The 27117-nt window shown below is 34.5% G+C and overlaps 5 protein-coding genes across 7 annotated transcripts; 3 read left to right on the top strand and 2 right to left on the bottom strand.

Moving 5' to 3' along the window:
- The first annotated feature begins 1136 nt into the window (after positions 1–1136).
- Positions 1137–5854, top strand: LOC111808680 (basal transcription factor complex subunit-like protein). 2 transcript variants are annotated; one of them, XR_002817109.2, is made up of 13 exons: positions 1137–1301; positions 1408–1492; positions 1597–1685; positions 1785–2055; positions 2412–2458; positions 2646–2683; positions 2793–2838; positions 3872–3925; positions 4041–4109; positions 4332–4404; positions 4541–4636; positions 5283–5367; positions 5542–5854. XR_002817109.2 is itself a non-coding variant. In XM_023694815.2 (13 exons), the coding sequence occupies exons 2-12, from the start codon at positions 1462–1464 to the stop codon at positions 5353–5355; spliced, it is 891 nt and encodes a 296-aa protein (XP_023550583.1). In that variant the 5' UTR covers positions 1138–1301; positions 1408–1461; the 3' UTR covers positions 5356–5367; positions 5542–5854. The 2 variants fall into 2 exon arrangements, 1 of the variants encoding a protein (XP_023550583.1); XM_023694815.2 differs by having other exon boundaries at positions 1138–1301; positions 4328–4404.
- Positions 5855–5878: 24 nt separating this feature from the next.
- LOC111808681 (uncharacterized) lies at positions 5879–8247 on the bottom strand. Its single transcript, XM_023694816.2, has 6 exons — positions 7889–8247; positions 7402–7519; positions 7075–7286; positions 6968–6995; positions 6753–6864; positions 5879–6197 (listed from the first exon to the last, which is right to left on the bottom strand). The coding sequence occupies exons 1-6, from the start codon at positions 8141–8143 to the stop codon at positions 6116–6118; spliced, it is 807 nt and encodes a 268-aa protein (XP_023550584.2). The 5' UTR covers positions 8144–8247; the 3' UTR covers positions 5879–6115.
- Positions 8248–9561: 1314 nt separating this feature from the next.
- Positions 9562–15880, top strand: LOC111809208 (DNA ligase). 2 transcript variants are annotated; one of them, XM_023695598.2, is made up of 9 exons: positions 9562–9797; positions 11614–11719; positions 12785–13101; positions 13984–14089; positions 14175–14522; positions 14597–14670; positions 14754–14878; positions 15182–15442; positions 15625–15880. In XM_023695598.2, exons 1-9 carry the CDS (start codon positions 9673–9675, stop codon positions 15645–15647), a joined length of 1485 nt encoding a protein of 494 aa, XP_023551366.1. In that variant the 5' UTR covers positions 9562–9672; the 3' UTR covers positions 15648–15880. The 2 variants fall into 2 exon arrangements, with proteins under 2 accessions (XP_023551366.1, XP_023551365.1); XM_023695597.2 differs by having other exon boundaries at positions 9566–9797; positions 15182–15463.
- Positions 15881–18041: 2161 nt separating this feature from the next.
- LOC111809067 (transcription factor MYB62) lies at positions 18042–19244 on the bottom strand. The gene is made up of 3 exons (XM_023695401.2): positions 19004–19244; positions 18791–18920; positions 18042–18681 (listed from the first exon to the last, which is right to left on the bottom strand). The coding sequence occupies exons 1-3, from the start codon at positions 19125–19127 to the stop codon at positions 18147–18149; spliced, it is 789 nt and encodes a 262-aa protein (XP_023551169.2). The 5' UTR covers positions 19128–19244; the 3' UTR covers positions 18042–18146.
- A 2773-nt stretch (positions 19245–22017) lies between these two features.
- LOC147789755 (uncharacterized) lies at positions 22018–24629 on the top strand. The gene has a single exon (XM_087116702.1). The coding sequence runs from the start codon at positions 22935–22937 to the stop codon at positions 24390–24392; it is 1458 nt and encodes a 485-aa protein (XP_086972828.1). The 5' UTR covers positions 22018–22934; the 3' UTR covers positions 24393–24629.
- Positions 24630–27117: the final 2488 nt, after the last annotated feature.

Below are 27117 nucleotides of genomic sequence, written 5' to 3'. Positions count from 1 at the left end.
TTTTGAAGTTGCTAATGTTAAGTTAATGACCAAAAGAATCTGTTGCCTATAAAAGATTTACAATATGTTAATGATTTACTGTTTCAGGTGCTAGCTAGAGCAGAGCTCTTGGACCAATGTTATTCAACATATGATCTTTGAACTTTGTCTCCTAGTAACCGACGTTAGCACGTTGTGTGGGAATAAACGGTACGACCTCGTGCTCGAGATCATGAGTGACCAACGTATCCTGGTGTTGCATGCTGCTGAAAATTGACAAACCTCTTGCAGCTCCGATTGCTAAGCACACCGACCCTCGCTCCTCATCGATGACCATAAAGTTCTCAATTCGAAGCTTCAAGTCGAGGCCCTCGTAATGAAATATCAAATCAGGTACATCCAGTTTGCTGTTCATGTGTGAAGGCAGCTGGGAGGTTTGTCTGTGGAGTAAAAACTGCCATCGGTGTTTAGTCTAAATCGACGAGGTCGGGATGGGCGAGAACTGTTGGCCTACTGTGGTTCCTTGTAGAGTTAGGTAGTAGAAAGATGGCTCAAATGGATGTTGTATCAGAGGCGTGCCCGCGATGCCTGATGGCTAAATTTATAGTGTCGTCGAGGTTTGTTGAAGATCTAAAGGTCGGACTCCCAGTGTGAATATCGAGCTACGAAAGAAGCGACAATCGACCTCGACTGAGCCCCATTACGCCAGGACCCCTGCTTCAAGCCCTTTACATGGTTCCTTAGCCCGCACCCAAACATTATGTCTCAAACAAAAACTTGCTGGCTTGCTTCTCCGAGCCTGAACGTATCATGTTAAAAGTTAAAAAGAAATATACATTTATAATCTTTTTAGTTTCATATAATTATATCATATATTTATATATGAATAAAATATTGGAAATTTAAAAAAAAAAAAAAAAAAAAAAAAAAATATATATATATATATATATATATATATATATATATATATATATATATATATTTTATTAAGATGAACTTCATATAAAGGCCTATGGGGCCCACCTTAGGAAAAAAGAATTGAGCCGAGAGTTTGGCCCAATTTATAAACGTGGGCCCATATTCTAGAATGGGCCGAGTGGGCTATTCGTAAAACTGGGCCCAACTCCCATTTACAGTCTGGGAAATCGCACGGCTGAAACATACATCGTCGACTACCCCACACACCTGAAAATCCGAAGGTTTGTTTGTTGCAGAAACCCGCCACGCCGTCGACTGCTTGAACCCACACGTTGCCGTCGTCGATTGCTGCGACCCTCGCCGTTGAGGAAGAACAACGAGATCCGAAGCTTCGCGGCGGAAAGGTAAGTTTCTTCCCTTTTTATTTGTTTATTTATGATGGTGGGTAGAACTGGGCGTCTTTCTCAGTGGCTCAATCTGTAACATTTTTGGGCCTATTTTGCGTCGAAGTCTATTAGAAGTAGAACTGGGCGTCTTCTCTCCGTTGCCAATTCAGAAACAGCCATGGCCTCTGCTCCTTCGAAGCTCTATGCAGGTTCTTCTTCAATTCCTCTCTCCTTTCATATGGATTCTCAGGTACGAGTATCAGAGTTTCAGGGGCTTATTCTTTTTTGTGATCTTTTGATTGTGTTGCTGCAGATGATGTTAGCCTGTTAGTGGTTTTACTGGATACAAATCCATTTTTCTGGAGCACATATTCTCTCCCATTCTCCAAGTTTCTCTCTCATGTAATTGATTGATTCTCTCTCTACTTATGGATCCTATCAAATTGGTATTTCAGGTAGAAATGTAATGAACACTGGTAATTTTCTGTTTTGGGTATATAGGTACTTGCTTTTCTGAACTCCATTTTAGTTCTGAATCAACTTAATGAGGTTGTGGTCATTGGTACCGGATATGCTTCATGCAAGTATCTATACAACTCGTCTTCTTACTCAAATCGTAGCCTTGAAGATGGTAGAATGCCTGCACTTTGCACTCGTTTATTGAATAATTTGGAGGAATTCATGATTGGGGATGAGCAGTCAATCAAGGAAGACCCCAGAGGAGGGACCATGTCTTCACTTCTTTCTGGATCGCTTTCCATGGCTTTGTGTTGTATCCTTGATGATTTTTGGTGCTGATTATTTGCTTATTTACGCCGATAGCTTCTTGTCGTCTATACAGTAGTTAAACTCTGTCATGTTCTAGAATTAGAATGTTTCAATGGATCATCAAGATTTAGCAGTTAGGACCAAACAATATCTGTGGAGATTGGAGTAGCATATGGAAGTTATCTTTCATTTGTACATTTGATTGATGTTTGTCGTAATGAGTGATGACAGCAAAATGCTGTCAAAGTTATGGCTGACACGATGGAATTTGCTGATTGCCACACTCTTTAAATGCAACTTGAGTAATCTAATTTCACTAACATATTATTTTGCTCCAAATGCTTGACCTTGTGAGAGTAGATATACAGAAAGTTTTCCGATCTGGATCTCTCCATCCCCATCCTCGGGTACGCACATGTTCCTGTTCTGCATCTCTTTATTTCCAATTTTCGTATCTGTTTGTGCTTTGCATTTTTCATTTCTTTTGTTTGTTGCTTACTTGTACCATCTGTTCCACAGTAATTTCATTAATCAGCTTCAATTTTTTTGTGAAAACGTGACTTATCTATGTGAATGTGTTTGCTTTTCGTGTAGATCCTTTGCTTGCAGGGATCCCCAGATGGACCTGAACAGTAAGATTTTTCTCATCTTTTGCATTGAATTTATCTATTTGTGTAATTTTTTTTAACAATGGGTAACAAACTGTAAAATCTTTCTTCTGGTAACTGTTTTCTCTTCCAGATATGTTGCAATCATGAATTCCATCTTTTCTGCTCAGCGTTCAATGGTTGGTATTTTTTGTTTTTCTTCTGTGTGTTCTTATATGACTTCACTTCTATCAATCACTAACTCTCTTAAATTTAAGGGGTTAATTATCAGTTAGTAATGACAAATGCAACCCCAAATGCCTAATGGAAATGCTTAATATAAATTTTTTCTCTAACTTGTTCTTTGTTTGGTCTTCATGCTAGAAAGTGGCGCTGGTCTAAACTTTTCTGTAGTTTCTTCCCCTCTAATTTTCGGAAAATTTTTCTAGACATCCCATAGGTGAATTTGAGATTAAATGCATTGAAGAGACTCCAGGAATTTATATTGACCTACTTTCTTGGAGTCTAAAACTAAATATCTAGTCTCCACGGTTAGAATTGAAGTCCAATTGTGAGATCCCACATCGGTTGGAGATGGGAACGGAACATTCCTTATAAAGGTGTGGAAACCTCCCCCTAACAGATGCATTTTAAAACCGTGAGGCTGACGACGATACGTAACAGGCCAAAGCGGACAATATCTGCTAGCGGTGGGCTTGAGTTGTTACCCCAATATTCAGAAAAGATCCTTTTTTATCTGCTTGTCCTATGGTAGAATTTGTTGAATATCTGGCATCTTTTCTATTACCGATGTTGTCAATTGTGAAAATCAAAATAAATATATGTATGCATGTAAGTACATGTACATAAAATAACAAACAAAAATAGATCCTACAAAGAGGACATGGGGAGAGGGGAGTTTCCCTGAAGGAACAGATTATGGGATAGAAGTTACCAAGAAAAACACCGGTCCAAGCTGTTAATGAAGTATAGAAGTAGCGAAACCCTTGCCTTAGGTACTCCAAATAAAGGCTGTAACTGAGAAAATCATTAAAGAAATGTATTGAAAAAGTATAAATAGAGATGCACTATCGAATTAATCGCTCCATCAACTATATCAAGTTTGAAGATGAAGAATGTTTAGGATCTTTGAATTGTTAGTTTTCTCTTGGCTATGACAGCTTAACAATGTATAAGTATCCTATCATGTATAATTTTTCATTCCTGCTTCAGGTTCCTATAGATTCATGTTACATTGGTTCGCACAATTCTGCATTTCTTCAGCAGGTAAGCTACCTGTACATGATTCTTAATGGGTCATTTATTTCCCCTCAGAATCTTACCATCTCAGGCTGTATCCTCTTTTCATTTGGGTGGTGATTTGGTTTCTGATGCTGGATAGGCTTCTTACATAACTGGTGGCGTTTATCTGAAGCCTCAGCAAATGGATGGGCTGTTTCAGTATCTCTCTGTGGGTTTTACTTCCCTGTTGCTTTCTCTTTCTCCCTCCAAGTTCAAAGTGTTTGCTTACTTTTCGCATCGTTTTAGGATTTTTAAGTTACAGTTTAGTCGAATCAATGACTTCTTACTGCAAATTGTGACTGATTGTGGACCAGGAGGCTTTCTTTAGTTCTTATAGTCTCTTCCTTACTTCGATGTGATATCGTATTGTTTTTTTTTTTTCTGCAGACAGTGTTTGCAACTGATTTGCATTCCCGGACCTTCTTACAGCTTCCGAAGTCTGTTGGTGTCGATTTTCGTGCATCGTAAGTTAGATGTCTTGTGACTTACAAAGTGCTGTGGTTTTGTGCTTATTATTTTGCCCTTCTCATCGTCATTTTTTCGTTTCTGTATCCAATAGAGAAGGTAATTGCTAGTGCCTAATTAATTGGGAATTTGCAGGTGTTTTTGCCACAAAAAAACAATTGATATGGGCTTTGTCTGTTCTGTTTGTTTATCTATATTCTGCAAGCATCACAAGAAATGTTCTACCTGTGGGTAAGTGAAATGTCAATCCTTAATTATTATATTTTTTTTCCTTTTATATGTGGTATCATAAAATTTATTGAAGGCAGTTTGATCTGTGTGAAAAGGAAGAGGAAGAGTAAGATTTTTGAGAACTCGTTATGCTAGGATTTCTTTTTCTTGGTCAATTAATATTTACACGGAAAATTTTGGAAGAATATTTCGGTATGACCTGATATGAAAGGATTGATTCTGCCATATCTTTGGTGTAACGGCCCAAGCCCACCACTAACCGATATTGTCCTCTTTGGGTTTTCCCTTTCGAGCTTTCCCTCAAGATTTTTATAACGCATCTGCTAGGAAGAGGTTTTCACAACCTTATAAAAAATGGTTTGTTCTCCCCCCCAATTAATGTGGATCTCACCTTTAGTTTCTTGCGGTCATTGTTTGAACTCCGGATTGGAATTTTTAGTAAGAAATTATAGTTTCTTTATATTGGGATGGAAATTACAACATAGTTAAGGAATCGAGACACTTCATAAAGGTTCGAAGAACAACTTTTGACATTGTAAAGCTTATTATTGCTCGGTAGACGTTTCAGACGAGAGTCTGCCTATAATATGTGTATCCACTTCTAAACAAGCCTGTGCCTATTATTGATGAGTTTTGATTCATTCAGGTCAGTTTTTGGTGAGACCCCAGTAGCTGTCGATTCAGTGTCGAAACTGAAGAGAAAAACTCCAGAAACATGATTCAACTCTGCTGTAAGTTGCGATAGATCATTTCTTTGAACCATATTTTCTCCTCACTTTTATGGCTGTGGAACTGTTACCATTTTTCTTTCTTCCCTTTCTTGAGCTGTTTGGAATTGGATTTTTTTTTTTGCTGATAACTGAATTAGTCTAAATGATGGAATTTGGTTCATCTGGTTTGAGCAGGAGATGACTCAGATCTGAAAGAGGGTCGGTCTGGACATTGTACGATTCAGATCGTTAGTCTAACATCCTGAGCCAGTAGATGGACCAGGCGAAGTGGAACGATAGCAAGCTAAGTCATGCATCTGTATTCATCTTTTCCAGGCCACACAAATCTGGTAACAAGGTTTCTATGGAACTTGAGAGACTTCAACTGGAAAAGTTAGTCTGATGCACTTGTACTGAAAGCTTGAAAGGCTTAGAAGTAAATATAAATTTTTTTTTTTTTGCTGGAAGTACGACAGTTTGAGCATATATAATTTACCATTTCAGGTTAGTTTCCAAGTTTTTTCAACTGTGATGCAACAAATTCACTAATTCAAATTTCGAACTTTGTAAACTTTTCACAACACAATGTAGAACTGGGAACAAAGCTACTGTACAAGATTTACAATGCCATATGAACCAATAACCAAAAGAAAAAATAAACAACAATGCCATTAGAAACGAGCACAGTTATTTAAATCACTTGATGAATAATGAAAAGGTAAATGAACCCCAAACAACATCATACGTTTGTTGAATATCAGTAGCTTCTTCAGAGCACCTTCATCACCGCTTTGCTTGTATGGTGGACACCGGTGGCAGCCAGTTTCAATATAGCCCGACCCTTGTATAAGCTGCAATATGCAAAACCTGGGTAAAGTCTTAGGAAACCAATCCCCAAGCAAAAAGTAATAGCTTGCTTGACGAGTAGACAATTCATCAAACAATCCGACATTTAAACAAATAAAACTAATTTGAAAGAAAAGACGATACAAAGAAACAGAAACGTGTCAAACGCACAAATGCATCGGTGGAGAATTCCTTCTGCCTTTGGGATGAAATTGAATTGGGGTAACAAAACTAAAGAGCTTGGAAGTGAATAATCCCCGGGTCACCAGATTTACCCATTCAAGAATCAATGAATGAAATCTCCTAGTTTGGGATGAAATCTATGTGATGTGGGCTCCTAGTTTGGGAAGCTCTAGTTTTTTTTTGACAAGAGCTTGCACAATGAACTTAAGATCCAAGCATGCTGAGATTTATCCTTGTAATTCAACAATCACAAGCTTAAGAGTTCCGAAAAGTAAATCCTCCTATCAGGTATGCTGTTTCGTACTAGACACGAGGTATCGAGAAAAAATGAAATGACAATCATTTTCGACACGATAAATAAATCAACGAAAACTGACCCAGCCAGTGCAAGTCCCCAGGTGGCTAAGGAATAAAACAGCAACCCAGCATGCCAAATTTCAAACATCTTCTCTATTGTGCCGCCCATACTATCCAACGCCTTTGCTATTGCTGCAAATAGATGTAAAGTAGCACAAAATGTTAATTCAACAATTGCTATCGCCGAGTGTAACCCCATAGTCCAGAAATTAAATTAACAAAGGGAAAGACATACTTTTCTGCAGCTCCTCAGGTGATACATTCTGCATTTTGGAAAACTTCAATATTTAAGATTCGTTATAGAAATCCAGGCAGAAATTCCATTCGAAGTGATAGGCATACCCGAGTTTTTGGGTTTGACATTATGCATCTAGCCATAAAGTGGGCAACTGCATCCACCACATGTTCCTCAGATACAATCACATAACTTTCATAATCAATTCCACTCCATTCCTCAACTTTGCTCGGAACCATATCTTCAGTAACCCATACCCACCAACTGGGTGCTTCACGGCTAACATTCACAAGAATGTCAGCTGTGTGTGAATCAGCTTCTAATCAAAGAACCAAACATGGGAGAGTAAATTCATCAAGCAATCAATATGAAAACGAGACTCCAGTACCAACTAATGGATTATGCTTGGTTCGATAAAGGAAAAAAGAAAAAACCTGTAGCTTCCCTGAAAGGAAATTCATAGGTGATTCCATCTTTTGATGCTTCGTTGAGGGTTTTTATTTCATTCAAGAACTTTTCAGAATCCACTGTCGCAACGAGACGAGCATACAGCTGGAAATTTACAAGTCCCAAATATAACTTGAGTTAATCGCAGGAGTTACGATAGAAAAAAACTTCAATAATTGAAAGGAATCAAATACCAAACTATGATAATTATGTATCCCAGCTCAGGAAAGGAAACCACATGTCTTCAAATCTCAAACAAAAACTTTTCTGTATAACTAAACTAGGGCCGGAAAGATTCATAATTATTTGAAAACACTGTTTCATCGGCATTAAATAAGCGATGATTTAGAAAGGGAAAATAAATCGTTTCAACCATAAAATTGGAAACAGCACGAAATTACAATACCAGGAAAGCTTAGAAAACAAACCAAATGCAGGCAAAAGCTTGAAAAAGAGGGAAAATGGAGGAAATACATCGGGAGGGCAATCATTCAACAGACAGTGCGATTCGGATAACTTCTGAAGGAGGTCGAGATTTTGTTCGAGCAACTTCCTCAATCTCCGATTCTCCGATCGCAGAGCGTCGAGGTTTTCTTCCTCTGTAGGAGTGCGCTTGGTGGCATCATCACCAGGTTTATGGTGATTGTAACACTCAATCGCTGTCCAGGCCACGTCTGCAACCTCCATGGCCGTCTTGGCCACCTCCAGAGCACCATGGCCGCCTTTCATCCGGACAAACCTTCCGTCGCGATCACCCTGCTTCAATAATGGCGTCGATTTGATGCCGGAGCCCTCCCTTATGGAACTCGGAAGGATAACGAGTCCCAAAATTGGAAAATATATATAAATAAATATTTAGAAATTGGGCAAAATAGACTTTTTAGTTCGGTGTTAATATTTATTAAAATCTCCGAAGTTTAAAAATCGAAGAATTTAATCCGAAAATCTGAAGTTTTAAATTTATATTATTTGTTGGTGATTTGGACTGTGACGTGGCAAATGAGGTGGCATCTTCTTACTAATTTAATTTAAAGGTAAATTTAAGTTTTTATTAAAAATTTGTGATAAGAACACAGAAACATCACTACAATATACTTCAATGAAGATGTGAAGAAGATATGGTTGAAATTATCGAAAGATATTTCAATTTATGCCACCTTAAAAAATAATAAAGTTTCATGTTATAAATTTTGAGTGAATTATAATTTAGAGTAATTTAGAATTATTGTATTTCATTGATATATTTTAAAACTTTTTATTTACCTTGTGTTACAATTACCTAATAGTTAATTATGGTCATTAAATATGAATGTTACTAACCGTTAGAATGCGTTTAATAATTTTATTTTGAGGCGGTTAGTGATATATGATGTAGGTTGTATTTGTAAGTAGACTTGAAAAATACAGTAAAAAAAGCCTTTGTGCTTTCTTTAGCCAATGACTAAGTTTATTTGCAATTCGATATAGTTAAGGTTGCATGTAGAATCATTTAAGCTCGACATGATCAATCTTGTTTGTGAAGTGATTCGAATCTCAAACAAGTGTTCTTGCATTGAGATATTTGATCAACAAGAATCATTTAAGTTAAAGATGATCGATCTTGCTTGTGGAGTGATTCGAATCTCAAACAATGTTCTTGCCTTGAGATATTCGATCAACAAAGTAATCCGAATCTTACTCTCCTTGTAGTGATTTCACATATCAACTTGTATTATTAATTTTCAAATATAAATATAGTATAGATAATTATTTAATCTTCACACCGCTTGGAAATATTAAAATATTAAAATTTTAATATATATTTTTAAACTAAGGTGAACAATGACACGACCATAGTCATGGGACCGAATATTTTAGGGACTATAATAGTAAAAAAATAGTAAACTTAATTGGTTTTGAAAAAGTGCTAATTTTCAAAAGCGATCATCTGACGGTGACGGCGTCAATATTGTTTACGTAAATAGGCCATCAAATTCTCATCATCCCTAAATCGACCGACCCGGTCCAATCGGTCCAATTTCTCTACCAGACCGGAAAATGACGTGGCTTGTAGGTTCTTTTTTCATTTCAAACGGACGGCGGAGATCGAGATCGATATTTCATGAGATCTTCAGTCTGTACGAGCACCCACACAGTAACAAAATCTCTCCCTCTTTTTTCTGTCAAGCAGAGTCCTTCTTGGAAAGTCCTAACACACTTTCAGAGCCCATAATTTCTTCCTTCGCACAGAGAATCGGTGCGAGTCGCAGAAGAGCAAAATGGCGGAGGAATTACAGGACAACGATGCTCCGAACGAAGAGGCCATGGATGTAGATGTTGGTATAGAGACGAAGATTCAGAACGCGATGCTCTCTCGCGTCTCTCACTTCAAGGAACAAGCCGAGTGAGCTTCCTTTCTATTTCACTTTTTCTCATTTTCCGTGAACGTACTCATCTGTGGGGACTTGTGAAGCATGTTTTGTAGTTTGTGTTTTCTGCGAGGAGTTTCTCTTTTTCTCTGTGATTTTTGGTGTTTTTGTTTCAATTGCTATTAATGATGCTGTAGTGTTTATCCTGCACCTGCGAAAATGCTTATTAGACCACCTCTAGATGAATTTTTCTTCATATTTATTTCTATCTCGGTAATATGTTCCTCGTTTAGTTTAATTATGTGTACGTATGTTTTGGGAGCTATGTAAGTTTTAGACCCTATACCGTCAGCTGAGTTTCATGTCTCTATGTTCTCGGTGGTTCTAGGGTTTCTTTTGGGCATTGTAATCTATAAAAGAGAGGAGAATTTTGTATCTATTCCATTCTTCTCGGTATGGTTATGTTTGGGCGGTTGTATAAGCGGCTTTTATTGTTCGTTATCAAATTGTAGGTTCGTGTCTAAACATAAGACAAGAATAACGTTAACGTCAATTTCCTGAATGTAGATGCACGTGTGTAGCAATAAGACCTTTTCATTTGTTTGTAACTGTTACGTTTTGAATTGACGCAATTATATTGTTCCATTACATTTTCTTTGTCTTTCATGGCCACTAGGGAAAAATTATTGGATGAGAGTGCCACAAGGTGATTGTCTATTACTTTCCATTAGATGTAGATCAAAAAATTTTCAGGCCCTCTAATAATCATTGGTACCGGATTCAAGATACTTTTTCTGTTATCTCTCATACATCCGACGGTGCTTAACTAGTAGCCATAGTGTTGGCTTCCCAAATAATTTCTCATCACTGGGAGTTGGTTTGGAAACCAATTTCATACCAGTTGCTGAATTTGTTTTCATATCTAACTTTAGTAACCATAGATGTGCGCTTGCAAAAATCAAGTTTTTTCTAGAATATTTCATCGTGAATGCAGGGGAGGTATTTGAACCTACAATCTTTAGGAGGTAGACATTTACTTACCAATCAGCTATACTTGACAAGAACAATAGAGTTATTGTCTCTCATGTCACTTTTCACAACCCCATAGATCGAAAGAAGAATAAGTTCAACTGTTTCTTAAAGCCATCAATTACGCAAAATCAGGCCATCTAAGAAAGGTTTTTAAAATCAGTTACTATATATAATTTCACTATATTTTTTTTCCTCACTAGCATAAAGCAGATTTGAGATGTCTCCCAAACAAGAATTGGTACTTTTTGTTTCTTTGCGCACTTGCTTATTTTGTGACCTTGACAAATATTTTTATGTTATAGATCTATAACCAGCTGGAATTTGAACATCTGGTATAGTGCAATTGTCTTGAGTGCAGTTGTGTAGAATCATCAACATTGTGAGTGGATTTGAATGAACTTTTTTAATATAACTTCAGAAGATGGCGTGTCTTTATTTCTAAGATAAGACACAAGGATGTTACTCTGCATTCTGCATTTGAAAACTTCCGTACATTCCTTTCAACTTATAAGAGGTGTTGGTACCAAGCACAATGGCGGGACATTATTATGGGCTAAAGATACCTGTCTTTGTAGAAAAATCTCACGACATTATTAAACACCACTATTTAGAGGCTGGTTAAAAAGTTTGGATAACGTGTTGGTATCAGTATAACCTTACTGGCAGCAGCATAAGTGGAAGTTTTTACTCATTATAAGTTTTTTCAGTACAAGAAATTTGATTTATTACTTTATTAATTTATAATCCTTATTTATAAGAATAGTTAAAACCTTGATGCCTTATCCAATCTTCTATTTATCTGTTTGTTTTTCGTCACAGCTCTTTAACTTTTGAGGGGGTTAGAAGATTGTTAGAAAAGGACTTGTGTATGGAGACGTACGCTTTAGATGTGCATAAAAGATATATCAAGCAGTGTCTGGTGAAGGTAATGTTTTCTTCTTTCTCTGTTTGTGACATCTTGCTTTTCTTGAAGGTGGCATCCTATATCTGTTATGCCTTCTGCTCAATGTTATAATGTTCAGTAAGTTTTATCTTTGATATTTATGGTGACATTTACTAAGTTCTATTATTGTAACGAATGATGACAATTGAAAGAGTAGAAGAGTCTTATGGAAAAAGTGGCTTTATTTTTTCTTTTATTATCAAACTGTTTCACAAGAAGCTCAACTCGAGTTGCCAAAGATCTATAATGAGAATATGGACCTAAGAAATATGCTCTTGTAGGTTTATTGATACTTGATAGAGCACTAGGATAATCCTTCCCTCCCCAATAGAAAAACTATATATACACATCATGGCATTGACTTATTAATCCAGACTAATCCCATAAACCATAGAAGGAACCTTTATCTTTTTGGCATGAATATTGGATCACCTTCATCAAGTTAGTTCATTCATCTGCTTCTTGATCATTCAAGTCTTGTCACTAGCGTTAAATAGTCAACATGTGAATCTTCTAAATATGTTGTAATTGAGTAAGTTTACTGAACTTGCTTGGGATTTCTTGTTGTTTTCATGTACGTGAATCTGAATGTAGAACAGTTGATGTGTGGCATCCAGCTCAAGTTTACACTTATCTTTCGGGTAGTGGCTACAAAAGCCATACTTGGAAATATGTGGAATGGCGAATTTCTAGAATTTTGGAGTGAGGAGGGACATTGGGTGTGGTTTGGGACATTACTCATTTTTTTTGGCCTTTGCTTGGCGTACTCTCTCTGCTCTATCTTGTTCTGCAATTATAGTCCTATTGACTGACACATGAACTCAGGTCTCTCTTTGTAATATATACTTAAATGAATTTCACTTCTTATTGAAGAAATATGTTCATAATTGAAAATAGTATGTTCCAAGTACTTTCTGTGGTGTCTTTTGAGATTCAGAGTTTGTAATTTCTTCAATACAATGTTATTATTCTTGAATTGAGTTTTTTTTTTTTTTTTTTTTTTTTTTTTTTTTTTTTTTTTTTTTTAAATTTGTTTCTGTATCTTAGTGCTTAGAAGGTGTGGAGGAAGACAATGTCTCAAAGTCTTCTGAGGAGACTGGGGGGAAAAGTGTGAGTAGAGGAGAAGCTGCTGAGTCACTTGAAGGGCATCAGTCCAAGAAAGGTGCAAAGGAACCTTGCTTGGAAGATGAGGAGAAAATGGAAGACTCTCCAGTTATGGGCCTTCTCGCAGGACATAAAACAAAAAATGTTGAATCTGACAAAGTCAAAGGAATCAAAGACAAAGATGACAAAGATATTCCTACTGAGACTACAATTAAGAAAGCTATTAGAAAAAGAACTCCTTATCTTAAAGCTAATTCGGAGTAAGTTCTTCTTCTTATTATTTTAATTATTGATATCTTATGCTATGGATTTTCCATAGTTTATGTTATATTAATCCATGTCCCTTTTCCTGTATTTTGATCCCTGTTGCTTTGTTGAAGTCCAAAATTGGCTGGAAGAACATCATAATGTAACCATAAAAATTTTCTTTTTAAAATTCATAATTCATTGTTTTACCTCTCGTTCACAACAAACATTGTGGAATTGAAACCGGATTTAGCTCCAACTGAGTAATTGTTTCAAGAATGGGTACTAGAGTTGCTAATCAAGTACTTCTCATAAAGTCATAATTTTGAAAAAAGTATGATATACTAATTTTAATATTCATTTCTTTCTTAGAAATCTCACTTTACAGCTTATAAAATATTTGGGAGAAAAAAATGACTTAGTCTTGGTAGTGAGCTTTTACAACATTTGCACAAGAATTGAACTGTGGCCATGATTTGAACACTCACCATCTTTTAACGACTAATTGATTTCAGATATTTATCTTGTATGCACTTAACTTCTTGAGTCTTATAAGTCATTTATTACCACGAAGCATTTATACCGAAAGGGGGTGGGATAGAGAGAGGAAAGAGGGTGGGAGCAGGGACTGATCTTCTTCTCAATTGGGAATTTCCTTCCCCATAACCTCATGAATCATTCTTGATTTCTGGTGGGACTACCCACCCACAAAATGATTCTTGTATCTAGCTGTACAACTAGAGTAGGAAAGGGAGGAAATGATTCTCAATCCTTTGTTCTTATTCTGATTTGGAACATAGGACCTTGGATTATTACTGTCTAATTTGTTATCATGTTATTTGCATAGATGCTCGAATAGAAAATAAATAAATAATAAAAACAATGTGCTTATTCAGGAAAGTTACTATGGCTGGAGTTCGCCGCCTTCTTGAGGATGACCTTAAACTTACTAAATATGCTCTCGATGGTTGTAAGAAGTTTATAAGCCAACAAGTAGAGGAGGTTAGTCAATCCTGTTGAGTTTCCATTTTTCTAGGTTATAATGTCAAGCATACTGATAATTTTCTCTTATGAATATTAAAATCAGATATTGAATTCTTGTGAAGCTGCCGAGCAAGTTTCTAATGAAAAGAAAGGTTCTCGTTTGAAAACTCCCAAAAAGGTAAGCAAAGAAAGCTCTCATTCTACAGAAGGGGGGAGCAGCAGTGAGGAGGAAAGCGATGAAGTAAAGCCTGTAAAGAAAAATGTAACTAAAGGAAGAATATCAAACTCTAATGAAACGAAAAAGCGGAAAAGATCTACAAAGGAGATTGTCTCTGCCAAGAAGCAAAGAAAGCATGTCCAGCACACATCGGAGGAGGATAGTGATGAAGAAGGTGGTGAAAATGTCTCTGAAGATGGCCATTCTGAATCATCCAATGAAAAACCTGTGAAGGTTAGATTTATTTTTCTCCTCCCTTATCTGATGGTTAATAAATTGACTTTGGGTGATTTTTTCAAACCTCACAGAAAGAAGTTTCAACTCCTGTCTATGGCAAGCGTGTGGAGCACTTGAAATCGGTTATCAAATCATGTGGGATGAGGTTTTGTTTCTAGTCCTTACCGTTTGTGTGCTTAACTTCTGAGTTGACCTGTAAAGAATGAAGATCAATAATCTCTCTTACAGTGTTCCTCCATCAATTTATAAGAAAGTGAAGCAGGCACCTGAAAGCAAACGTGAATCACAACTTATAAAAGAGTTGGAGGGGATACTATCCAGAGAAGGATTGTCTGCTAATCCCACTGAAAAAGGTAAACGAAAGGAAATCTCTGATGGTGTGCGGGTGGGGGGAGCTAGATTTTAATCTAACCTGTTTGACCTGGTTTCCTACGTGTAATTTTGCTTGTTGAATGAAATTAGTTTCATATGAGAAAAAGACATAGACAATAAGTTAAATTTATATGTAACTATGTACTTTGGAGGGCTTTTTTGGGTTATCAGCTCTATCGTATCTGGTATATTAGTAAACATACTAGAAGATAGGAGCTGCAGTTTATAGTTGATCATTATTTATTGTTGTTCACAATCAACATCGTGTATCTTATGGTGATCAGAAATTAAGGATGTCAAGAAGAAGAAGGAAAGGGCCAAAGAGCTTGAAGGCATTGACTTAAGTAACATTGTCTCAAGTTCTCGTAGAAGATCCACATCCAGTTATGTAGCACCACCTCCAAAACCAAAAATACCAGTTAAAACTGAAGGTGATGATGTTGATGATACTGATGAGGAGGAGGAGGAGGAGGAGGATGATGATGATGAGGACGGCGAAGAGGAGGACGATGAAGAGGATAATGGTGATGTTGATGAAAGCCAAGGTGAAGAAGAATTCAATGAGGGTAACAAGCCATCAACTTTTAAAGTAGACTTGCTGATTTTTGTATATCACGTTTTCTTAAAGAAGCTTTGAAAGTTTCTAAATCTGATTTGGTGGTTGATTGATTCTGCTTCTGGTTTGGTCATATTATCCTGGGCTTGATGTGGTTTTTTCTTCTCACAGATGATAATGAAGACAGTGATTGAAACCCGAAGGAGCATTCAAGATTCTCGCGTCTGGTCCTTGATCAGCGTAGCAACGAACCACAGAGTAAACTTATTTTCTACGTAGTTTCCCTTTGTCTTTAGTTATATTGGAGAGTTTGTAGTCAGCGATGTTAGAGCTATATCTAGGAGATTGGACGTAGTATTACTGTACAATATTTTTTACTCTTCATGATAAAGACGAAATAAAAGGAAACTTATATAATTTTGATTTATCCTTCGTTTCAAATTAGGAATTCAATGTTATGACTTCACATTAGTTGAAGATGCAACGCTGTCATGACTTTTTGGCATTATAGAAGACATTCCTTAGCTGTTTAAGGCTTATGTGCTCATTGAATAGCAATTTGGATCCCAATTCAATCTGCTATAACAGTAATAGGGACTTACCAAGTTGAAAGAGAAAATAGGCTAAATAATAAGGAACAATTTCTCTTGTGCGATGTGATATTTTTCTGTGTTTACAGTGAACAATTTCTCTTGAGAGCTGTTGCAAGAAGTGGTTTGTGAGCATTTTGAGAAAAGTGAGGAATCATCTCTGATTGTTGTTAGTTAACTCTTGTATTCTTCTCTCATAGAATCCCTTCTCCTTATTTTTATAATCGTTCTTATTGCTTAAAAGTTTTAGGTTGATTTATTTGCACTTTGAAGTGCAAGTGTCAATGGTTTATTCCATAGTATTTAGAACTAGAACTTCGATATGAAATTATTGCGTAATATATTGTCTATGTCTACAGTGTGCAGTTTGTTCCCTTGAAAGAGCTGATGTAAGAGTAATTTGTGGGCCTTTTTCTTGGAATAAAAGTGGAATCATCCTTGAGGGTTGTAAACTCTTGGTATTCTTCTTCTCTCGCACTATTTTAGTGAAATCTGCATCAGTAGTAGAGAACTGGACGTAACCCAACCGGGTACATCTCTTATCTTTATCTTTTATTATCCTTCTATTGCTTAAAGTTTTAGATTCCAATTTTTTATTCCGCATTATTGGAAACTAGATCCTAGTTAATATATTGCCTAGTTAATTTAGATTACCCGATTATGATAAGGAATCAAAAGAACTTTTGAGAAAGTTTTTGGAACAGATTACCTTGGTGATCAAGATCAAGAGTAAAGAAAATTTGTTTCTAAACTCGTGATTCGAATCACTGTACAAGAAGTTTGATCAATACCACTTGAATGACTCTAGTATACAAATTCTAAACACAAGAATTTGCAGAGTAAAAGTTTAGCTCTCAACAAAGCTTAAATAGAAACTCCTTTCTTTTTTATTCTAAGACTTGAGGTCTACAATGAAAGTAAACAAGACTTTATAAGACTTTATAGTCTTTGATAACCTTAACCTAGGTGAGTTATGAGTTAAATGCACTCATAACTTCCCTATTAAAATGATTAGTTAATGATGAAATAGGGTAACTTATGTGAGTTATGATATAACTTTTACTCTCATATTAAATTAGCTTAAATGACAAACAAATATAAAAAATTAAAATAATGCAATAAAAGAAATGAACTAGTAACCATCTTTGTATTAGTTCTATAAATTCAACTATGAGTTTATTAAATGTAAATTAAAGTGCATTTAATGCATCTTTATCTTGAAGTTCAACTTTGCACAACATATAAGAAATGTTTCCAAGTTTTTTTAGAATTTCTTTGGATGAGTTCACCCTAACTTGAAGTATATAAGTGACTAAAATTGGTTACTTCTTAACTCTCATTCTTGTAATTGGACCTTAAGGAATGGAAATTTCTTGGTCGTGGTTTATATAATTTTTATTATTATCTTTTTACTATATTAGTATCTCTTCCTTCCCCCTACTCTTTGCCTAGAGATTCTCGATGAAGAAAGAGATTGCCTTTCTTTTGGGAGCCCATCAAATATTAGAGTGAGAATATTTTTTAAACATAGTGATCGATCACATCTGTAGTGTCTTAGTTTACAAAAATTGATTGAAGTAGACTTCTTTCAACTTTTCCAAAGTCTTTCATTTCATTAAGTTGTTGAAGATACAAACTTACCAAAGAAGACTTGGAAAAGATGCATTTTATTGTCCTCATCTTCCTGCATAGTCTTTTGATAGACTTGTCCTCTTACGTCCTTTTATACTCCCTTTACATTTTTTATTTTATAAATATTTGTTTTTTTTTAAAAAATTTAATAACCAAAAAACACTTTTATGAAACAAAAAAATTGTTACTTGAAGTATTTAAAAATTTTAAGATAAAAAACATTTTTAATAGAACACGTTAAAAAAGTTTAAAAAAATTCCAAACCTTACCTATACATAAATTTTAGTAGTAAATTAAATCAAAATGTTTTTAAAAAATTAGTTAATATAAATCATCAAATTTAAGATCCAAAATTATAACTTATGATAATAAAATTACTATGATACTTTTGTATTGAATAAAAAAGATCATCTCTTTACAAGATGTAGTTGATTAAACTAATTCACCTATAAGAAAAGCCACAATTAATCTCTACAAACAATTTTCCAAATTCCAAAAGGTCTCTGCCACATCATCCTCCAACACCCAATCAGATGCAGCCATTTGGCCATCAAACTCTGCAACTCCACAAGCAGCACCCAACAAAGAGAATGGGTGTTGTAGCTGGTCCACCTGAAGCTCACCATTATCCAGTGGCTGCAGATCAGAATTATTCCCAAACTCTTCTGAAACACTTTCAGAGGACTCTGGCCATTGATAATAAACCCCAGAGCTCTGAATTGAGCTCTGGTTGGCTTCAATGGCGGATGAACCAGATGGGTTCTGCTGGAGAGCTTGTGAGAAGCTCTCCAAAGATGGAGAATTGTAGTTAAACGAAGTTGATGATGATCTTTGGTCCATTTCTTGAAGCAACCTCGGAATCCACAAATGACGAACTGTCTCCAAGAATTTTTCGCTGTTTGATTCGATGTTGAGCTGTTTTGCTTGTTTTTGTACCCGCGTCCTCCAGTAATTTTTTATCTCATTATCTGTTCTTCCCGGTAATTGTTGTGCAATCTTTGACCATCTACAAGTCAACAACAAATACACACGAACAAACAACTTTCAAGTTCTTTGATTCTTCCATCAATACGAGTAGAAAAAAATTAATTTTTCGAATCAAAACGGTTTCGTACCGGTTGCCCCATTTGGAATGGAGTTGGAGGATGAGGAGCTGTTCTTGAGGAGTGAGATTCCCACGTTTGATGTCGGGTTTTAAGTAATTCAGCCATCTCAACCTGCAACTTTTTCCGGTTCTCTCAAGGCCTAGAGGAGGAGGAGGAGGAAGAAGAAGAATAAGAGAGGGTGGAAATAGAAACAGGGTAAACTTTTGTTTTTGCAAAAAGGACCTGCATGTTTGGCTAAATTGTTCCAATGCCCTTCACCATGAGAAGCAATATAGTGAATGAGGAGAGTGTCTTCTTCAATGGTCCATGGGCCTCTTCGCAGCTCACTTCTTCCAACACCTTCCATGGAGACACCAAGAACACAGAGAAAGAAAGGATTTTTATGTGCTGATTTGAATGGGAGAGAGAGAGACAGCAGTGGGAGAGATTTATAGAGATTGGGAGAGAGAGGTGGGAGAATTTCATCACATTTTCCTTATTTGATGGAATTTTCTTATCAAATTTACCCAATTCATTTTAATAATACCCTTTACTAATTTAATTATTATTAAAAAAAAAAAAAAAAAAAAAAGACTTCAAGACTTCTCTTTTATTTATTTATTTTTAATTTTAACTTTTTGAGTTTTTATTTATCTTAACTCTTAGGTTCATGCATGTTGTAATGCAAATTGATTATAAGTTATAATAAATTAATAAAAAAAAAAAGAATAATATTGACTCAGTTGTATTTTTTTTAAATATAAAATGTTTTTATTTACAATTTTATCTGTTTTAGTATTAAAAAAAAATGTTTTATTTGACTAAGACTTCAAACGAAACGATAAGAAGAAAATCGAGAGGAAACGTACATGATTATTTTTTAAATTGTTATCAAATGACTCTGTAAGTTTGCACGATGATTATTTTTTAGGGTTAAATTATTGATTTAGTCTGTGAACTTTCGTGTTTGTGCCTAATAGGTCAATAATCTTTAAATTGTTATAAAATGACTCGGTTAGTACGTTCTCCAGTGTATTCAACATTTAAAATATATAATCAATGTTTATATTTACTCAAATATGTTTGGAGCAGCTTAACGAGTCTTTAATTAATGAGTCAGTATTTAGCTGGATTTTGACTTTCTAAGTAAAATATAGTAAGAATTACGCAGTGGACAATCAAACCATTAAACTTTAGAATGCTAATCTGTGAGAACCCACATCGGTTGGTGCAAGACGGTAGAAACCTATCCGTAATAGACAACATTTTAAAACCTTGAGGGGGGAAGATCTCGAAGGGAAACTCCAAAGAGGACAATATCTGGTATCAGTAGGCTTAGGTTGTTACATAATCGATGTCTTTACTCACTGAAGTATGTTCAGAGTAGCTTAACAGGTGTTTATTAACGAATTAGTGTTTACCTATATTTTAATTTTAAAATTTATTACGTGGGGGGACTAGAGGAGGAGGAAGAAAAAGATGGTATAATTATAAATAGAGAAGGGAAAGAGCTATTTGATTGATTGACATAAAGTTAGGGGAATGAGAACCAAATTATGAATATGAATATATCACTCTTTTTTTCATGACCGGTGTTGAAACAACTAACCGTGTACATTCAACCCAACAACCCGACAACCCGAACCAATCCAACTCGAACTATAAGAGTTGGTTTGGGTTGGATTAGCTTTTCGGGTTGGTTTGGGTTCATTTTTCCGAATCCGAACTGACTCGATTCGGTTTCGAGTTCATAGAACAAAACCCTCGGGTTGACCCAAGCCAAGTAAAAGTATATAAAATATACTAAGAAGTTTACATTAATGATGAGTTTGCTAGAGTGATACTTTGTCCTAAATTAAAACAATCCACCTAGTTTGACGTCAATCAAATACATGAATTTTTTTGGATTATTCTTTATAATAAGGTTGTTTGTGTTGAAAAGTTATACAACCCGAACAACTGAACTAACCCACGAACACACTAAAACAAAATCCGTTATTATAAAGTTTTCGAGTCTCAAATCTCAATATATATCTGATAGACCGAAGCTTATCCAATTGATGAATGAGTTGGTGCAATAATTGGAAGTGAGATTATGTGAACCACAAGAAACTTTGTTTACAAATGTTGGAAGCAAGCATGCTTTTAGGTGGGGGACTCTTTCACACAAACATCAACATTGATTGCCCTTTTTCTTTTCTCGAGATAAAAAGGGAATTTAAAGTTCTTCGTAATTTCTTTAGTACAACAAAACGAAGGTTAAAACGACTTACTGATTGTTGTGTAAATGTATATCGATTAAGAACTTTAAAAAATTTATAAAAACCAAACATGAGATCCCACGTTAGTTGGAGACGAGAACGAAATTTACATCTTAATTTTCGATAAACATGAATAGTAAAATTAAAAAGAAAAAGAAAAAATTCTCATTCCCGACAAGCAGAAACGTAAGACCTATGATGCTAGGAATAATAAATATACAGTCACGAAGTGAAATAGGAATTGAATTCTCCATTTAATTTGGAAGATTCAAAAAAAATTGTGGAATTTTTGGATATTAATGTGTCACATCCAAGAATTGTGCGTCACAATAAAGCTTGGATTTTTCAATTCCACAAGCCATCCATTATCTGAATTGACCATGATCAAAAAAAAAAAAAAAAAAAAGTGACATCTTTTCAGTGAACCACTTCGATACCAAAATCAATGCTTTACAATCATATTGAATTCGTTTATATGACCAACAACTGATCTACCTTTAGACATTTGTATATTAAACAGCTTCTGCATCAAATGTTGGCTTTTTGGCCTTGATCTCACTTTAATTAATTTCAATCAATTAATTGATGTTTTTGATGATAACAAACCTACTTTTTAATTATTAATTATTTTCAGTATTTTGAACTGTCCACAGTATAAGGTCGGGAATAACAATTTCAACGACTTTTCAATTACTCAAATCAGAGCTAAAACGAAGAAATTACAGTCGAGACAACATACCCGACGTGATGATGTGGCAGCAAAATCAAAATGATGGACAAATCAAAATATATCAAAGTATGACATTTATGATTTTGGAAGAGTAACAAATGGTGGAGTTTTTCTTATTACTATCTTTTTAAATAAAGTTATTTTTACAATATATAAATTTGAATCTAACCGTTACTCACATCGATTTTTATTATTACTATATTATATTATTATATTATTATATTTTAAAATTTTGGTAGTTACTCACATAGTTTTTATTATTATTATATTATTATATTTATAATAAATTTTGAATTTCATTTGACCGTTACTCACATAACTTTTTATTATTATTATATTATATTACTATTATATTAAAATTTTGAAATAAATGAATTTAGAAAATTTTCTTATTTATTTACTTTTAATCTCCACCTTCCATTATTCCTAACACAATCCAATGGTCAATATTCAATCCTACATTTTGCCACTTTTCTCCTCTATATAAACTCATCTTTCCCACATTTTAAAATACACAACTTACATACATTCTCCAATCCTCATTTGTTCAAAGTCTTCATTGTTTGTTGCTCTCTCCAAGCTTACAAGTTTATTTCTTTTCATCTTATTCTTGAGAGGGATTATTTTTGTATTGTGAGGAAATAGTTGTGAGTATCCCAAATTGTAAATCTACTCTTTGAGAGAGTTGTGGTGTGTTATTATCAAACTCAAATACTTGTATCGGTTTGATCCTGCGCCGTGGAAAGGATTGAGTTTGCTCTTGAACTCGTAAAAAGAGCGGTGTAGCGGTTTGACTCAGATCCGTGGAAAGAGTCGAGAAAGTTCTTTATTCAAATTCCCAAGAGGCGCTTGGGGAGTGGAGTAGGTCGAGTTTGACCGAACCACTATAAAACTACGGTGTCATTTTCTCTGACTCTTTTCTATTTAATTTCAAAATTATTATTGTGATTTATTGCATGTTCTACTTGATTATTGTTTTGACTTGAATTACTTTGTTATAGTAATTATCATCTTTTACTTATTTGTAAAAAGTTTCATCATTAGAAAAATTAATCACGTTTAAACACTTTTATCGTTAAAACCCTATTCACCCCCCCTCTAGGGTTGCCATACCGATCCAACAATTGGTATCAGAGCAGGTTGCTCCCATAGATTTTTTATCTAAACTTTATTGTTCGAGCTTATGGCAAACCTATGTGTTAAAAATGGTTTTAGTGAAGGGCAATCAACTTCTAGGCCACCTTATTTTGATGGAACAAATTATACATGTTGGAAAGCTAGAATGAAAATTTATTTGCAATCCGTTGATTATCAATTGTGGTTAAATGTTAGTAATGGTCCTTACATTCCAATAAAAATTGTTAATAATATTGAGGTGCCTAAATTAGAAAATGAATTTGATGAGCATGATATGAAAAAATGTTCTTTAAATGCTAGTGCTATCAATTGTCTGTATTGTGCCTTAAGTAATGATGAATTTAATAGAGTATGTATGTGTTCTTCGGCATATGAAATTTGGAAAACTCTTGAAGTAACTCATGAGGGAACCAATCAAGTTAAAGAAACAAAAATTAGCATGTTAGTTCATAATTATGAACTATTTAAAATGGAGGAAAATGAACCTATTGGTGATATGTTTACTAGATTTACTAATATTTTAAATGCTTTGAAAAATCTTGGAAAAGTATATTCTACTTCCGAAAATGTAAGAAAAATTCTTAGGTCTCTACCTAAAAGTTGGGAGGCAAAAGTGACGGCGATTCAAGAAGCAAAGGATCTCACAAAGCTTCCTTTGGATGAACTCGTTGGTTCTCTCATGACACATGAGATTACCATGAACGGCCACATGGAAGAAGAATCCAAAAAGAAGAAAAGTATAGCCCTAAAGTCCATCAAAGTTGACTCTGAAGATGAGGACGTCCTTGATGAAGATGATGTCGCCTACTTCACACGTAAGTATAAAAATTTTATTAAAAGGAAGAAACAATTCAAGAAACATTTCACAAATCAAAAAGAGTCAAAAGGTGAAAAGAGCAAAAACGATGAGGTAATATGTTATGAATGTAAAAAGCCGGGTCATATAAGAACGGATTGTCCTCTCCTCAAATCATCTAAGAAATCCAAGAAGAAAGCAATGAAGGCTACTTGGGATGATAGTGATGAAAGTGCAAGTGGAAGTGATGAAGAAGTAGCAAATATTTGCTTCATGGCTCATAGTGACAAAGATGATGAACAAGAAGATGAACAAGAAGATGAGGTAACTCTTGAATCTCTTTCTTATCATGAATTATTTAAACTTGTTGATGAGATGACAATTGATTTAGAAAAACTTAGTTCAAAGTATGTTGTGCTTAAAAAGAAATATAAGACTTCAATTATTGAAAATAAGTCTTTACTGAATGAAATTTCTTGCTTAAAAGAGAAGGATCATAATATTGTTAAAATTGATGTACCTTGTGAAAAGCATGTATTTGATTGTGATGAGAAAAATGCATTAATTGATAAAGTCAAGTCTCTTGAGCATGATTGTTGTGAAAAAGATAAATCAATTAAATTGCTCAAAGAAAATGAATCAAATAATTTGCAAGAACTTGGTAGGGCTAAGGAGTCTATTAAAATGTTAACGATTGCATTGTTGTGAAAAAGATAAATCAATTAAATTGCTCAAAGAAAATGAATCAAATAATTTGCAAGAACTTGGTAGGGCTAAGGAGTCTATTAAAATGTTAACGATAGGTGCTCAAAAATTAGATAAAATACTTGAAGGAGGTAAGTCATATGGTGATAAAAGAGGATTAGGCTATATTGATGAATGCTCTACACCTTCAAATTCTAAAACAATATTTGTTAAAGCATCCCCTATCTTGTCTAAATCTAACAGTAAATTTGTATCTAAGCATGATAAATCTAGATTTGTGCCTATATGTCATTATTGTGGTGTTGAAGGTCATATTAGACCTAAGTGCTTTAAATTGAAAAATTCTCAAAACATCCCTTTAGCAAGAAAAGTTTCTCAAAATACAAAATTTAACAATGTTTTAGAAAATAATTTTTCGAATAAAAATAGAATACACAAATTTAGTCTAAGAAATAAATTATTGCATAATGTTGTTTGTTTTTCATGTGGTAAGTTTGGACATAAAGATTATTCTTGTTACTTATCCAAATACAATATCTTTAATATGAATGCAAATATGAAATGGATTCCTAAATTTGTGAACACTAACTTTCTAGGACCCAAACAAGTATGGGTACCAAAATGTCAATTTTGAATATCTTTGTTTTTAGGTTTGTTTGAAAGCCTCCAAGAAAAATAAGTGGTACTTGGATAGTGGTTGCTCAAGACACATGACGGGTAATCCATCCAAGTTTGTGAATTTTTCCAAGAAGGATGGTGGCTTAGTAACTTTTGGTGATAACAAGAAGGGTAAAATAATTGGTAAGGGTACTATAGGTAATGACTCTTGTACTCTCATTGAAAATGTATTATTAGTTGATGGTTTAAAGCATGACTTACTCAGCATTAGTCAATTATGTGATAAAGGTTTTAGAGTTGTATTTGATAAGAATAATTGCATAATTGAAAATGCTAGTGATAGAAAAGTTTTGTTTGTAGGAAATAGAGATGATAACGTGTATACTATTGATTTGAATGATTGTCCTACAAATGATAAATGTCTTTCGGTTTTGCTTGATAACTCTTGGCTATGGCATAGAAGACTAGGACATGCTAGTATGTACTTGATTTCAAATATTTCAAAAAATTCATTAGTTAGAGGTCTTCCTCAACTTAAATTTGAAAAAGATAAAATTTGTGACGCTTGTCAAATGGGTAAGCAAACTAAGTCTTCTTTCAAATCTAAAAATATGATTTCTACTGTTAGACCTCTTCAACTACTCCATATGGACTTATTTGGCCCTTCTAAAATAGCTAGTTATGGAGGAAATTATTATGCTTTTGTTATAGTGGATGATTTTTCAAGATTTACTTGGGTTTTGATGATAAAACATAAGAATGATGTTTTGAAAAGATTTGCTAGTTTTGTAAAAAGAGTTCAAAATGTAAAAGGATTTTTAATTACTAAAATTAGAAGTGACCATGGAGGAGAATTTGATAGTGTTGCCTTTGAAAAATTTTGTGAAGATAATGGTCTTTCTCATATGACTTCTCTTCTCCGAGGACTCCTCAACAAAACGGTGTGGTTGAAAGAAAAAATCGTACTTTACAAGAATTTGCTAGATCAATGTTAAATGAGTATGATTTACCTAAATATTTTTGGGCGGAAGCCGTTAATACCGCTTGTTATATTTTAAATAGAGTTTTAATTAGACCTTCATTAAATAAAACTCCTTATGAACTTTGGCATAACAAAATTCCGAATGTTGGGTATTTCAAAGTTTTTGGTTGTAAATGTTTTATTTTGAACAACAAAGAAAAGCTTGGAAAGTTTGATTCAAAAACGGATATTGGTATTTTTCTTGGCTATTCATCTACTAGTAAAGCTTATAGAATTTTCAATAAGAGAACTCTAGTTATTGAAGAATCTATGCATGTGGTATTTGATGAATCTTGCAATAATATTTCTAATGAGTCTATTTGTAGTGATGATTTAGAAAGAAATTTTGGAGATTTACTCGTTAGTGACAACGGCAAAGAAATGGTTACGAGTAAAGAAGAGGTGAGCTTAAAGGAAGAAGGTTCTTCATCAATGCCAAAAGAATGGAGGTATGCCTTGTCTCATCCCAAAGACTTGATTCTTGGTGATCTCGAACAAGGTGTGAAAACTCGCTCTTCTATTAATTTATTTAATAATCTTGCTTTTGTTTCTCAAATTGAACCAAAAAGTCTTAAGGATGCCGAAAATGATGAGTTTTGGATTTTAGCCATGCAAGAAGAGCTAAATCAATTTGAAAGGAACAAAGTTTGGGAATTATTGCCGAGGCCATCTAATACTTCTATTATTGGAACCAAATGGGTTTTTAGAAATAAAATGGATGAAAATGGGAATATCATTAGAAATAAAGCTAGGCTTGTAGCTCAAGGTTATTGTCAAGAGGAAGGCATAGATTATGAAGAAACTTTTGCACCCGTTGCTAGATTAGAAGCTATTAGAATGTTACTTGCTTTTGCTTCTTACAAAAATTTTGTATTATATCAAATGGATGTGAAAAGTGCATTTTTGAATGGTTATATTATGGAGGAAGTTTATGTAGAACAACCTCCCGGATTTGAAAATGTAGAATTTCCTCATCATGTCTATAAGTTGAAAAAGGCTCTTTATGGCTTAAAACAAGCTCCAAGAGCTTGGTATGATAGACTTAGTAATTTTCTTATCGGGAATGATTTTAAAATGGGCAAACTCGAC

Source organism: Cucurbita pepo, chromosome 13 (assembly GCF_057944985.1).
Source record: "Cucurbita pepo subsp. pepo isolate OVF chromosome 13, ASM5794498v1, whole genome shotgun sequence".
Classification (NCBI taxonomy): domain Eukaryota; kingdom Viridiplantae; phylum Streptophyta; class Magnoliopsida; order Cucurbitales; family Cucurbitaceae; genus Cucurbita; species Cucurbita pepo.
Note: the sequence above shows the minus strand (reverse complement) of the source record. Positions and strands in the feature narration are given on the sequence as shown.

Bases quoted from the DNA above. Each gene is read 5' to 3' on its own strand.
- LOC111808680 (XM_023694815.2), top strand. From the start codon at position 1,462: ATGGCCTCTGCTCCTTCGAAGCTCTATGCAG. The intron at 2,459-2,645 runs GTACGCACATGT...CTTTTCGTGTAG, and splicing joins CTCTCCATCCCCATCCTCGG to ATCCTTTGCTTGCAGGGATC. The intron at 3,926-4,040 runs GTAAGCTACCTG...GATGCTGGATAG, and splicing joins ATTCTGCATTTCTTCAGCAG to GCTTCTTACATAACTGGTGG.
- LOC147789755 (XM_087116702.1), top strand. From the start codon at position 22,935: ATGGCAAACCTATGTGTTAAAAATGGTTTTAGTGAAGGGCAATCAACT.
- LOC111809208 (XM_023695597.2), top strand. From the start codon at position 9,673: ATGGCGGAGGAATTACAGGACAACGATGCTCCGAACGAAGAGGCCATG. The intron at 14,523-14,596 runs GTTAGATTTATT...CAAACCTCACAG, and splicing joins CCAATGAAAAACCTGTGAAG to AAAGAAGTTTCAACTCCTGT. The intron at 14,879-15,181 runs GTAAACGAAAGG...TATGGTGATCAG, and splicing joins TGCTAATCCCACTGAAAAAG to AAATTAAGGATGTCAAGAAG.
- LOC111809067 (XM_023695401.2), bottom strand. From the start codon at position 19,127: ATGGAAGGTGTTGGAAGAAGTGAGCTGCGAAGAGGCCCATGGACCATT. The intron at 18,921-19,003 runs GTCCTTTTTGCA...CTCCTCCTCTAG, and splicing joins CAATTTAGCCAAACATGCAG to GCCTTGAGAGAACCGGAAAA. The intron at 18,682-18,790 runs GTACGAAACCGT...GTTGACTTGTAG, and splicing joins CATTCCAAATGGGGCAACCG to ATGGTCAAAGATTGCACAAC.
- LOC111808681 (XM_023694816.2), bottom strand. From the start codon at position 8,143: ATGAAAGGCGGCCATGGTGCTCTGGAGGTGGCCAAGACGGCCATGGAG. The intron at 7,520-7,888 runs GTATTTCCTCCA...GTAAATTTCCAG, and splicing joins TGAATGATTGCCCTCCCGAT to CTGTATGCTCGTCTCGTTGC. The intron at 6,198-6,752 runs GTCAGTTTTCGT...TGCATATTGCAG, and splicing joins TGGGGACTTGCACTGGCTGG to CTTATACAAGGGTCGGGCTA.